The sequence below is a fragment of the Tachyglossus aculeatus genome, chromosome 3 (genome assembly GCF_015852505.1).
Source record: "Tachyglossus aculeatus isolate mTacAcu1 chromosome 3, mTacAcu1.pri, whole genome shotgun sequence".
Classification (NCBI taxonomy): domain Eukaryota; kingdom Metazoa; phylum Chordata; class Mammalia; order Monotremata; family Tachyglossidae; genus Tachyglossus; species Tachyglossus aculeatus.
The window spans coordinates 451,266-465,519 of record NC_052068.1 but is presented as its reverse complement, the minus strand read 5'-3'; the positions used below and the strand labels follow the sequence as shown (position 1 = coordinate 465,519).

The 14,254-nt window shown below is 52.2% G+C and overlaps 1 protein-coding gene across 1 annotated transcript in view; it reads right to left on the bottom strand.

Moving 5' to 3' along the window:
- Positions 1–1,458, bottom strand: part of LOC119925625 (phospholysine phosphohistidine inorganic pyrophosphate phosphatase) — a 57,981-nt gene extending 56,523 nt beyond the window's left edge. The window contains exon 1 of the mRNA XM_038743969.1: positions 1,328–1,458. Coding sequence (XP_038599897.1) covers positions 1,328–1,458 — 131 coding nt within the window. The remainder of the gene's footprint in view (positions 1–1,327) is intronic.
- Positions 1,459–14,254: the final 12,796 nt, after the last annotated feature.

Here is a 14,254-nt window from a genome sequence, read left to right as displayed (position 1 = left end):
AGTCCCCTCATCAGAAGCAGCGTGGCTCAGTGGAAAGAGCCCGGGCTTTGGAGTCAGGGGTCATGGGTTCGAATCCCAGCTCCGCCAATTGTCAGCTGTGTGACTTTGGGCAAGTCACTTCAGTTCTCTGGGCCTCAGTCCCCTCATCAGAAGCAGCGTGGCTCAGTGGAAAGAGCCCGGACTTTGGAGTCAGGGGTCATGGGTTCGAATCCCAGCTCCGCCAATTGTCAGCCGGGTGACTTTGGGCAAGTCACTTCAGTTCTCTGGGCCTCAGTCCCCTCATCAGAAGCAGCGTGGCTCAGTGGAAAGAGCCCGGGCTTTGGAGTCAGGGGTCATGGGTTCGAATCCCAGCTCCGCCAATTGTCAGCCGGGTGACTTTGGGCAAGTCACTTCACTTCTCTGGGCCTCAGTTCCCTCATCTGGAAAATGGGGATGAAGACTGTGAGCCCCCGGTGGGACAACCTGATCTCCTTGTAACCTCCCCAGTGCTTAGAGAAGTGCTCTGCACATAGTAAGCGCTTAATAAATGCCATCATTATTATTATTAAAATGGGGATGAAGACAGCCCCCCGTGGCGCAGCCCGATCACCCTGTAACCTCCCCGGCGCTTAGGACAGTGCTTGGCACAGAGTAAGCGCTTAATAAATGCCATCATTAGTAGTAGTAAGCGCTTAGCAGACACCATCATCATCATCATAATAATAATGTGGAAGGGTTGTGGCTCAGTGGAAAGAGCCCGGGCTTTGGAGTGAGAGATCATGGGTTCAAATCCCGGCTCCGCCACCCGTCAGCTTTGTGACTTTGGGGAGGCCATTTCACCTCGTCCTTCCCAGGCGCTTAGCCCGGTGCTTTGCACACAGTAAGGGCTCAATCAATACGATGGATCGATACCCTGGGCCTCGGTGACCTCACCTGTAAAATGGGGCTGAAGACTGGGAGCCCCCTGTAACCTCCCCGGTGCTTTGCACACGGTAAGCGCTTTCTAAATGCCATTGGTATCCGGCGCTTAGAACAGTGCCCTGCACATAGTAAGCGCTTAATCAATCAATCGTATTTATTGAGCGCTTACTATGTGCAGAGCACTGTACTAAGCGCTTGGGAAGTACAAATTGGCAACACATAGAGACAGTCCCTACCCAACAGTGGGCTCACAATCTAACAAATGCCATTATTATCATTATTATTATCCGTCGTCATTTGTCATTCGTCCCCGCTGTTCTCCTGGCCCCCCGCCCGCGCCCGCCGGCCCCCCGTGGGCCCGCCCGTCCGGTCCGGGCCGGTCCGATCCGGTCCGATCCGGTCCCGGCCCGGTGGCGGCCGGCCTTACAGTCGTAGGGCCCGGGGGGCCCCGGGGATGGGCCTGACGCGGCGGTGGTCGCCGTCGACGAGCACCCCGCTGATGTCCAGCAGCACGGCCTGCAGCCCCGACAGACGCTCCCCCCACGCCCCCGCCGCCATGGGCCCCGCTCCCTCCCTCCCCTCCCTCTCCCTCCCTCCCCTCCCTCTCCCTCTCCCTCTCCCTCCCTCTCTCTCCCCCCCGTCCCTCAGCCCTCGGCCTCCTCTCCCTCCCTCAGCCCCGCCCCTCATTCCCACCGCCCCCGCCGCCGCCATGGGCCCCGCTCCCTCCCCTCCCTCCCCTCCCTCTCCCTCTCTCCCTCCCTCCCCTCCCTCTCCCTCTCCCTCCCTCACCTCCCTCTCCCTCTCTCCCTCTCCCTCTCCCTCCCTCTCTCTCCCCCAACCCACCCCTCTCCCTCCCTCCCTCCGCCCCGCCCCGCCCCTCCCCTCCCCCCTCCATCCCTCCATCCCTCCATCCATCGATCCATCCCCTCGATCGCCTTATCCCGAGCGCTGCCGGCGCGCCGAGCACCGCCCCGAGGAGCGGTCGGGCAGGCCAAGGGGGCGACATAGACAGGGCCGGAGGGCCCCAGCCGACGGGGGGCTCCGGACCCGCCCCCCGGCTCCTCCCCCTCCCTCTGCCCTCCGCCCCTCCCCCCGCCCCCCTCGGCCCCGCCCCCTCCCTCAGCCCCGCCCTCAGGCTCCTCCCACCCCTCGGCCCCGCCCCCAAACCCTCCTCCGCCCCGCCCCCGGCTCCTCCCCCTCCCTCCGCCCCCTAGGCCCCGCCCCCAAACCCTCCTCCCTCCGCCCCGCCCTCCGGCTCCTCCGCCCCTCCCCCCCTCATTCATTCATTCATCCATTCATTCATTCATCCAATCGTCTTTATCGAGCGCTCACTGTGTGCAGAGCGCCGGACTAAGCGCTCGGGAAGGACAGCCCGCCCCGCCCCTCCCCGCCCCGCCCCCCGGCTCCTCCGCCCCTCCCCCCTCCCTAGGCCCCGCCCCCGGCTCCTCCGCCCCTCCCCCTCCGTCATTCATTCATCCACTCATCCATTCACTCAGTCCTTTTTATTGAGCGCTTCCTGTGCGCGGAGCGCCGGACTAAGCGCTTGGGAACCCCAACCCGCCCCTCCCCCTTCCCTCAGCCCCTCCCCCCTCATTCATTCATTCATTCGTCCATCCATCCATTCATTCATTCATCCAATCGTCTTTATTGAGCGCTCGCTGTGCGCAGAGCACTGGACTAAGCGCTTGGGAAGGACAACCCGCCCCTCCCCCCCTCACTCCGTCGGCCCCGCCCCCCGGCTCCTCCGCCCCTCCCCCTCCCTCCCTCGTTCATTCATTCATTCATCCAATCGTCTTTACTGAGCGCTCCCTGTGCGCGGAGCACTGGGCTAAGCGCTCGGGAAGGACAGCCCGCCCCGCCCCCCGGCTCCTCGGCTCCTCCGGCCCTCCCCCTCCGTCATTCATTCATCCATCCATTCATCCATTCATCCAGTCGTCTTTATTGAGCGCTTACTGGGCGCGGAGCACCGGACTAAGCGCTTGGGAAGGAGAGCCCGCCCCTCCCCTCCCCCCCCCCTCAGCCCTCGGCCCCCCCCTCCCCCGGCCCCTCCGCCCCTCCCCCCTCATTCATTCATTCCTTCATTCACCCATTCACTCATTCCTTCATCCATCCATTCATCCATTCACTCAATCGTCTTTATTGAGCGCTCCCTGTGCGCGGAGCACCGGACTAAGCGCTCGGGAAGGACAGCCCGCCCCTCCCCCTCCCCCAGCCCGTCGGCCCCGCCGCCAGGCCCCTCCCCCCTCCCTCAGCCACCCCTCCCCCCCTTCAGCCCTCGGCCCCGCCCCCCGGCTCCTCCGCCCCGCCCTCTCCCTCATTCATTCATTCATTCATTCATTCATTCACTCAGACGTCTTTACTGAGCGCTCACTGTGCGCAGAGCACTGGACTAAGCGCTCGGGAAGGACAACCCGCCCCTCCCCCTCCCCCCGCCCCCCGGCTCCTCCGGCCCTCCCCCTCCGTCATTCATTCATCCATCCATTCATCCATTCATCCAGTCGTCTTTATTGAGCGCTTACTGGGCGCGGAGCACTGGACTAAGCGCTTGGGAAGGAGAGCCCGCCCCTCCCCTCCCCCCCCCCCTTAGCCCTCGGCCCCCTCCCCTCCCCCCCCCTCAGCCCTCGGCCCCCCCCCCTCCCCCGGCCCCTCCGCCCCTCCCCCCTCATTCCTTCATTCATCCATTCACCCATTCACTCATTCCTTCATCCATCCATTCATCCATTCACTCAATCGTCTTTATTGAGCGCTCACTGTGCGCGGAGCACCGGACTAAGCGCTCGGGAAGGACAGCCCGCCCCTCCCCCTCCCCCCTCCCTCAGCCACCCCTCCCCCCCTTCAGCCCTCGGCCCCGCCCCCCGGCTCCTCCGCCCCGCCCTCTCCCTCATTCATTCATTCATTCATTCATTCATTCATTCATTCACTCAGTCGTCTTTACTGAGCGCTCACTGTGCGCAGAGCACTGGACTAAGCGCTTGGGAAGGACAACCCGCCCCTCCCCCTCCCCCCGCCCCCCGGCTCCTCCGCCCCTCCCCCTCCCTCATTCATTCATTCATTCATCCATCCATTCATCCAATCGTCTTTATTGAGCGCTTACTGTGTGCAGAGCATCATCATCATCATCAATCGTATTTATTGAGCGCTCACTGTGTGCAGAGCACTGGACTAAGCGCTTGGGAAGTCCAAGTTGGCAACGTATAGAGACGGTCCCTACCCAATAGCAGCACTGAACTAAGCGCTTGGGAAGGACAACCCGCCCCGCCCCCCGGCTCCTCCGCCCCTCCCCCTCCATTCATTCATTCATTCATTCATTCATTCATTCATTCATTCATTCATTCAATCGTCTTTATTGAGCGCTTACTGTGTGCAGAGCACTGGACTAAGCGCTTGGGAAGGACAGCCCGCCCCGCCCCACCCCACCCCCCCGTTCCTCTGCCCCTCCCCCTCCCCCGGCTCCTACGCCCCTCCCCCTCCCTCATTCATTCATCCATCCATCCTTTCATTCATCCATTCACTCAATCGTCTTTATGGAGCGCTTACTGTGCGCACAGCACTGTATATCATCATCAATCGTATTTATTGAGCGCTTACTGTGTGCAGAGCACTGGACTAAGCGCTTGGGAAGTACAAGTAGGCAACATATAGAGACGGCCACCATCATCATCAATCGTATTTATTGAGCGCTTACTGTGTGCAGAGCACTGTACTAAGCGCTTGGGAAGTCCAAGTTGGCAACATCTAGAGACAGTCATCATCATCATCAATCGTATTTATTGAGCGCTTACTGTGTGCAGAGCACTGTACTAAGCGCTTGGGAAGTACAAGCTGGCAACATCTAGAGACGGTCCCTACCCAACAGTGGGCTCACAGTCTAGAAGGGGGAGACAGAGAACAAAACCAAACATACTCACAAAATAAAATACATAGAATAGATAGGTAACAAGTAAAATAAATAAATAGAGTAATAAATCTGTACAAACATATATACATATATACATATATACAGGTGCTGTGGGGAAGGGAAGGAGGTAAGATGGGGGGATGGAGAGGGGGACGTATATATGTATATATGTTTGAACATATTTGTTACTCTACTTATTCATTTATTTATTTAACTTGTACATGTCTATTCTATTTATTTTATTTTGTTAGTATATTTGGTTTTGTTCTCTGTCTCCCCCTTCTAGACTGTGAGCCCGCTGTTGGGTAGGGACCGTCTCTATATGTTGCCCACTTGGACTTCCCAAGCGCTTAGTACAGTGCTCTGCGCACAGTAAGCGCTCAATAAATACGATTGATGATGGACTAAGCGCTTGGGAAGGACAGCCCGCCCCTCCCCCTCCCCCAGCCCCTCGACCCCTCCGCCCCTCCCCCTCCCTCAGGGTCCGAAGGGCGGACGGACGCCCTGAGTGAACGAGCGGTGATAATAATTAATAATAATCAATAATAATAATGATGGTGGCATTTATTAAGCGCTTGCTATGTGCCAAAGCACTGTTCTAAGCGACGGGGAGGTTCCAAGGTCATCCGGTCGTTCATTCATTCAGTCGTATTTATTGAGCGCTTACTGTGCGCAGAGGACTGCACTAAGCGCTTGGGAAGGACAAGTTGGCAACATCTAGAGACGGTCCCTACCCAACAGCGGGCTCACGGTCTAGAAGGGGGAGACGGACAACAAAACAGAACATATTAACAAAATAAAATAAATATGTACAAATAAAATAAATAAATAAATATTTAATCGTATTTATTGAGCGCTTACTGTGCGCAGAGCACTGTACTAAGCGCTTGGGAAGTACAAATTGGCAACATCTAGAGACGGTCCCTACCCAACTGCAGGCTCACGGTCTAGAAGGGAGAGACGGACAACCAAACAGAACGTATTAACAAAATAAAATAAATAGAATAAATATGTACAAATAAAATAAATAAATATTCAGTCGTATTTATTGAGCGCTTACTGTGCGCAGAGCACTATACTAAGCGCTTGGGAAGCACAAGTCGGCAACATCTAGAGACGGCCCCTACCCAACAGCAGGCTCACAGACTAGACAGGGGAGACAGACAACAAAACAGAACATATTAACAAAATAAAATAAATAGAATAAATACGTACAAATAAAATAAATAAATAAATATTCAATCGTATTTATTGAGCACTTACTGTGCGCAGAGAACTGTACTAAGCATTTGGGAAGCACAAGTCGGCAACATATGGAGACGGTCCGTACTCAACAGCGGGCTCACAGACTAGAAGGGGGAGACAGACAACAAAACAGAACATAATAACAAAATAATATCAATAGAATAAATATGTACAAATAAAATAAATAAATGAATATTCAATCTATTTATTGAGCGCTTACTGTGCGCAGAGCACCTGTACTAAGCGCTTGGGAAGTACAAGTCGGCAACATCTAGAGACAGTCCCTACCCAACAGCGGGCTCACAGTCTAGAAGGGGGAGACGGACAACAAAATAGAACATGTTAACAAAATAAAATAAATAGAATAAATATGTACAGATAAAATAAATAAATATATAGAGTAATAAATGCATAGAAACATATATACATATATACAGGTGCTGTGGGGAGGGGAAGGAGGTAGGGCGGGGGGGATGGGGAGGAGGAGAGGAAGGAAGGGGCTCAGTGTGGGAAGGCCTCCTGGGGGAGGTGAGCTCTCAGTAGGGCCTTGAAGGGAGGAAGAGAGCGAGCTTGGCGGATGTGCAGAGGGAGGGCATTCCGGGCGAGGGGGAGGACGTAGGCCGGGGGTCTCCCCGTTTTAGACTGTGAGCCCACTGTTGGGTAGGGACTGTCTCTATATGTTGTCAACTTGTACTTCCCAAGCGCTTAGTACAGTGCTCTGCACACAGTAAGCGCTCAATAAATATGATTGATGATGATGATGGCGGCCAAACTGGATCTATCCCTCCACTTCAAAGCCCTACTGAGAGCTCACCTCCTCCGGGAGGCCTTCCTACACTGAGCCCCCCCTTTTCCTCTGCTCCTCCTCTTCCCCTCCCCATCGCCCCCGCTCCCTAACTGTCCTACTCCCTTCCCCTCCCCACAACACTTCTGTACATTTGTACAGATTCATTACTCTATTGATTTTATTCATGATGTGTAGATTGCTATAACTCTGTTTACTCTGATGGGATTGACACCTGTCTACTTGTTTTGTTTTGTTGTCGGCCTCCCCCTTAATAATAGTAATAACGATGGCATTTATTAAGCGCTTACTAGGTGCCAAGCACTGTTCTAAGCGCTGGGGAGGTTACAAGGTGACCAGGTTGTCCCACGGTGGGCTCACAGTCTTAATCCCCATTTTCCAGATGAGGTAACTGAAGCAAAGGGAAGTGAAGTGACTTGCCCAAAGTCACACAGCTGACAAGTGGCGGAGCAGGGATTTGAACCCGTGACCTCTGACTCCAAAGCCCGGGCTCTTTCCACTGAGCCACGCAGACCCGTTGTCGGGTAGGGACTGTCTCTCTATGTTGCCGACTTGTACTTCCCAAGTGCTTAGAACAGTGCTGTGCACACAGTAAGCTCTCAATAAATACCTGGCTCCACCAACTGTCAGCTGTGTGACTCTGGGCAAGTCACTTCACTTCTCTGTGCCTCAGTTACTGCATCTGTAAAATGGGGATTCAAACTGCGAGCCCCCCGTGGGACATCCTGATCACCTTGTGACCTCCCCAGTGCTTAGAACAGTGCTTTGCACATAGTGAGCGCTTAACAAATACCATCATTATTATTATTATTATTATTAAATACGATTGAATGAATGAATGAATGAATGAATGAATGAATGAATGAATGAATGAAAGTAACAGGTCCTATGGGAGGAAAAAATGGGGAAGTACTTCCTGGACCCAATAACAACAACTTGAAGACACCAATGAACATCCAATTGAAATGTAGATGTGTAAGTGGTGAGGAACGGGATAAAATAAAATACATAAGGCCTAAGGGCGGCTCTTGGGTTCAATCAATCATTGGAATTTACTGAGTAGTTACTTTGTAGAGGGCACTGTACTGAGCGCTGGAAAGAATATAATATTCTCCATTCCTTGGAGAACTCATTCACTCATTCACAGAGAAGCAGCGTGGCTCAGTAGGAAAGAGGCCGGGCTCTGGAGTCAGAGGTCAGGGGTTCAAATCCCAGCTCCGCCAATTGTCAGCTGTGGGACTTTGGGCAAGTCACTTAACTTCTCTGTGCCTCAGTGACCTCATCTGTAAAATGGGGATTAAGACTGTGAGCCCCACGAGGGGCAACCTGATCACCTTGTAACCTTCCCAGTGCTTAGAACAGTGCTTTGCACATAGTAAGTGCTTAATAAATGCCATTACTATTATTATTATTATTATTATTATTCACTCCCACGGCTTTAACTCTCATCTCTATGCGGATTCATTCATTCAATCGTATTTATTGAGTGCTTACTGTGTGCAGCGCACTGTACTAAGCACTTGGGAAGTACGAGTCAGCGACATATACAGACGGTCCCTACCCAACAGCGGGCTCACAGTCTAGAAGGGGGAGAAAGACAACAAAACGAAACATGTGGACGGGTGTCAAGTCATCAGAATAAATAGAAGTAAAGCTAGATGCACATCATTAACAAAATCAATAGAATAGTAAATATGTACAAGTACAATAAATAGAGTAATAAATCTGTACAAACATATATACAGGTGCTGTGGGGAGGGGAAGGAGGTAGGGCAGGGGCGGATGGGGGGAGGAGAGGGAAAAGGGAGCTCAGTCTGGGAAGTCTCAGGCTTTAGATAATAAGGTTGCATTACAAACAAGAGCATTTATCGTGACAGCTGGATTCCTTTAGAGACCTTTTTTCGTAGTACTTTAATTACCTTCTAAAACACGGGGCAACTGGATAAAGCATCGCTTTCGTTCAGATTTCCCATCGAACCCCTAGATCGCTATCATTTTGCTTGCGTTATTCCCCAACAATTTTTTACTAATGTGATTAGTATTCTTGGTGCTGTTCAAATATTCGATTTGGGATTAATATTTTAAAAGCATTCACTACAGTTCACTACCTGACTTTTTTTTCCCCAGCCACCCTCCCCAGGGAAACAAAATAAATGAAACCAACACACTCCATTCTGCCACAGCACATATTTTCGTTACGTATTTTGTCAACACGATAAGAGAATCCAGGAAGGCTCATCAGACAATGGGAGCCTTTTGGGATAATAAGGTCCTATGGCATAAGAATAAGTAGGGTGGCTCAGTGGAAAGAGACCCCAGTCTGCAGCTCCTCCCTTGTTCTCTCTCCCTCCCTCCCTCCAGGCTCGCATCTCCTTCTGCCTTCAGGACATCTCTAGTTGGATGTCCTCCCACCAACTCCAACTTGATATGTCCAAGGCAGAGCTCTTAATAATAATAATAATAATGGCATTTATTAAGCACTTACTATGTGCAAAGCACTGTTCTAAGCGCTGGGGAGGTTACAAGGTGATCAGGTTGTCCCACGAGGGGCTCACAGTCTTAATCCCCATTTTCCAGATGAGGTAACTGAGGCACAGAGAAGTTAAGTGACTTGCCCAGAGTCACACAGCTGACAGTTGGCAGAGCTGGTATTTGAACCCATGACCCCTGACTCCAAAGCCCGTGCTCTTTCCACTGAGCCACGCTGCTTCTCTTTATCTTCCCTCCCAAACCCCGTCCTCTCCCGAACTTTCCCATCACTTTAGACGGCACAACCATTCTTCCTGTCTTGCAAGCCCATAACCTTGGTGTCATCCTTGACTGTGCTCTCTCATTCACTCTACACATCCAATCCATCACCAAATCCTGTCAGTCTCATCTTCGCAACATTGCCAAGATCCACCCTTTCCTCTCCATCCAAACCGCTACCACGTTAGTACAATCACTCATCCTATCCTATCCTATCCTATCCTATCCTATCCTATCCTATCCTATCCTATCCTATCCTGTCCTATCCTATCATTCATTCATTCAATCATATTTCAAGCAAAGACTCCTCATTCTCGGCTTCCAGGCTGTCCATCCCCTCGCCCCCTGCTACCTCACCTCCCTTCTCTCCTTTTCCAGCCCAGCCCTCACCCTCCGCTCCTCTGCCGCCGCTCACCTCCTCACCATCCCTCGTTCTCGCCCATCACACCATCGACCCCCGGCCCACGTCCTCCCCCTGGCCTGGAATGCCCTCCCTCCGCACACCCGCCAAGCTAGCTCTCTTCCTCCCTTCAAAGCCCTACTGAGAGCTCACCTCCTCCAGGAGGCCTTCCCACACTGAGCCCCCTTTTTCCTCTCCTCTTCCCCGTCTCCCCCTCTGCCCTACCCCCTTCCCCTCCCCACAGCACTTGTATATATTTGTACAGATTTATTACTCTATTTTATTTATACATATTTACTACTCTATTTTGTTAATGATGTGCATATAGCTATAATTCTATTTATTCTGACGGTTTTGACACCTGTCTACATGTTTTGTTTTGTTGTCTGTCTCCCCCTTCTCGACTGTGAGCCCGTTGTTGGGTAGGGATTGTCTCTATATGTTGCCGACTTGTACTTCCCAAGTGCTTAGTACAGTGCTCTGCACACTGAATGAATGAATGAATGAATGACTATCCCGACTGGATTACTGCATCAGCCTCTTTTCTGTCCTCCCAACCTCCTGCCTCTCCCCGCTTCAGTCCATACTTCACACCACTGCCCGGATTATCTTTCTACAGAAACGCTCTGGGCATGTCACCCCGCCTCCTCAAAAATCTCCAGCAGTTGCCCATCAACCTCCGTATCAAAAACTCCTCACCATTGGGTTTACAGCTCTCCATCACCTTGCCCCTTCCTACCTCACCTCGCTTCTCACATCCCAACCCGCAAACTCCGCTCCTCTGGTGCTAACTTTCTTAGTGTGACTCGATCTCTCCTGTCCCACCGTCGACACCTGGCACATGTCCTGCCTCTGGCCTGGAGCATCCTCCCTCCTCAAAACCACCAGACAATCACTCTTCCCTCCTTCAAAGCCCTACTGAAGGCACACCTCCTCCAAGAGGCCTTCCCAGAATAAGACCCCCTTTCCTCAGCTCCCCCTCCCTTCCACATTGCCTCGACCTTTGCTCTTCCCCCTCTCCCCGCCCCACAACACTGATGTTTATATGCATATATCTATAATTCTATTTATGTCGATGCCTGTAAGTAAATAAGTAAGGCTGTTTTGATGTATGTCTCTTTCCCCGCCCCCACCCCCCCACCGACTGTGAGCTCCTTGTGGGCTGGGATTCTCTTTATTGTTATATTGTACTTTCCAAGCGCTTAGTACAGTGCTCTGCACGTAGTAAGCGCTCAATCTGGCCTGCTTCATTAATAAAATTAAATCCATCAGGTCTGAGCTCCCCAAAGTCACTCCCCCCGGCTCTCAACGCTCTCCGCTACTCTCCCATCCTTCCCAGCAGTTTCCTCAGAGGAGATCTCCTCCTTCCTCTCAAGTGGTACTTCGGCCACCTGTGCTTCTGACCCCATTCCCTTTCATCTCATGAAATCTCTCGCTCCGTCCCTTCTCCCCTCCATAACTTCCATCTTCAACCACTCACTCTCCACTGGTTCCTTCCCCTCTGCCTTCAAACATGCCCACGTCTCTCCCATCCTAAAAAAACCCTCTCTTGACCCCACCTCACCTTCTAGTTATCACCCTATCTCCCTCCTACCATTCCTTTCCAAACTCCTTGAACGAGTCATCTACACGCGCTGCCTCGAATTCCTCAATGCCAATTCTCTCCTCGACCCCTTCTGATCTGGCTTCCGTCCACTACATTCCACGGAAACTGCCCTCTCAGAGATCACCGATGACCTCCTACTTGCCAAATCCAACGGCTCCTACTCTATCCTAATCCTCCTCGACCTCTCAGCTGCCTTCAACACTGTGGACCACGCCCTTCTCCTCAATACGCTATCCAACCTTGGCTTCACAGTATCCGTCCTCCCCTGGTTCTCCTCATCTCTCCGGCCGTTCATTCTCAGTCTCCTTTGCAGGCTCCTCCTCCTCCTCCCATCCCCTTACTGTAGGGGTTCCTCAAGGGTCAGTTCTTGGTCCCCTTCTGTTCTCGATCTACACTCACTCCCTTGGTGACCTCATTCACTCCCACGGCTTCAACTATCATCTCTATTATGATGACAACCAAATCTGCATCTCTGCCCCTGCTCTCTCCCCTTCCCTCCAGGCTCGCATCTCCTCCTGCCTTCAGGACATCTCCATCTGAATGTCTGCCCGCCACCTAAAACTCAACATGTCCACGACTGAACTCCTTGTCTTCCCCCCCAAGCCCTGCCCCCTCCCTGACTTTCCCATCACTGTTGACTACACTACCATCCTTCCCTTCTCACAAGCCCGCAACCTCGGTGTCATCCTCGACTCCGCTCTCTCATTCACCCCTCACGTCCAAGCCGTCACCAAAACCTGCCGGTCTCAGCTCCGCAACATTGCCAAGATCCGCCCTTTCCTCTCCATCCCAACCGCTACCCTGCTCATTCAAGCTCTCATCCTATCCCGTCTGGACTACTGCACCAGCCTTCTCTCTGATCTCCCATCCTCGTGTCTCTCCCTACTTCAATCCATACTTCATGCTGCTGCCCGGATTGTCTTTGTCCAGGAACGCTCTGGGCATGTTACTCCCCTCCTCAAAAATCTCCAGTGGCTACCAATCAATCTGCGCATCAGGCAGAAACTCCTCACCCTGGGCTTCCAGGCTGTCCATCCCCTCGCCCCCTCCTACCTCCCCTCCCTTCTCTCCTTCTCCAGCCCAGCCCGCACCCTCCGCTCCTCTGCCACCACTAATCTCCTCACCGTGCCTTGTTCTCGCCTGTCCCGCCATCGACCGCCGGCCCACATCATCCCCCTGGCCTGGAATGCCCTCCCTCCACACATCTGCCAAGCTAGCTCTCTTCCTCCCTTCAAGGCCCTACTGAGAGCTCACCTCCTCCAGGAGGCCTTCCCATACTGAGCCCCCTCCTTCCTCTCCCACTCCTCCCCCCTCCATCCTCCCTATCTTACCTCCTTCCCCTCCCCACAGCACCTGTATATATGTATATATATTTGTACATATTTATTACTCTATTTATTTATTTTACTTGTACATATTCTATTTATTTCATTTTGTTAATATGTTTTGTTTTGTTCTCTGTCTCCCCCTTCTAGACTGTGAGCCCACTGTTGGGTAGGGACCGTCTCTATATGTTGCCAATTTGTACTTCCCAAGTGCTTATGACAGTGCTCTGCACACAGAAACCCTCAATAAATTTGATTGAGTGAATGAATGAATGAATGAATAAATACGATTGAATGAATGAATGCTTCTTGTACACAAAGATCATCATCATCATCAGTCGTATTTATTGAGTGCTTACTGTGTGCAGAGCACTGTACTAAGCGCTTGGGAAGTACAAGTTGGCAACATATAGAGACAGTCCCTACCCAACAGTGGGCTCACAGTCTAAAAGGGAGAGACAGAGAACAAAACCAAACATACTAACAAAATAAAATAAATAGAATAGATATGTACAAGCAAAATAAATAAATAAATAAATAGAGTAACAAATATGTACAAACATATATACATATATACAGGTGCTGTGGGGAAGGGAAGGAGGTAAGATGGGGGGATGGAGAGGGGGACGAGGGGGAGAGGAAGGAAGGGGCTCAGTCTGGGAAGGCCTCCTGGAGGAGGTGAGCTCTCAGTAGGGCCTTGAAGGGAGGAAGAGAGCTAGCTTGACGGATGGGCAGAGGGATTGGGGGCATTCCGGGCCCGGGGGAGGACGTGGGCCGGGGGTCGATGGCGGGACAGGCGGGAACGAGGTACGGTGAGGAGATTAGCGGCGGCAGAGGAGTGGAGGGTGCGGGCTGGGCTGGAGAAGGACAGAAGGGAGGTGAGGTAGGAGGGGGCGAGGGGATGGACAGCCTGGAAGCCCAGGGTGAGAAGTTTCTGCCTGATGCGCAGATTGATTGGTAGCCAATCAATCTTACTTTGTAGAAGGCACTGTACTAATCACTTGGAAGAGTACAATATAACAGAGTTTGTAACAGAGTTTGTAAGCATGTGCTCTGCCCACAAGAGTTTATAGTCTAGAGGGAGAAACACATTAAAAGAAATTACAGTGTTCATTTGATTGTATTAAGCACTTAACTGAGTGCAGAGCACTGTATTAAGCGCTTTGGAAAGTACAATACAATAGTAAACAATGGCATTCAGAGAAGCAGCGTGGCTCAGCAGAAAGAGCCTGGGCTTTGGAGTCAGAGTTCATGGGTTCAAATCCCGGCTCTGCCAACTGTCAGCTGTGTGACTTTGGGCAAGTCACTTAACTTCTCTGTGGCTCAG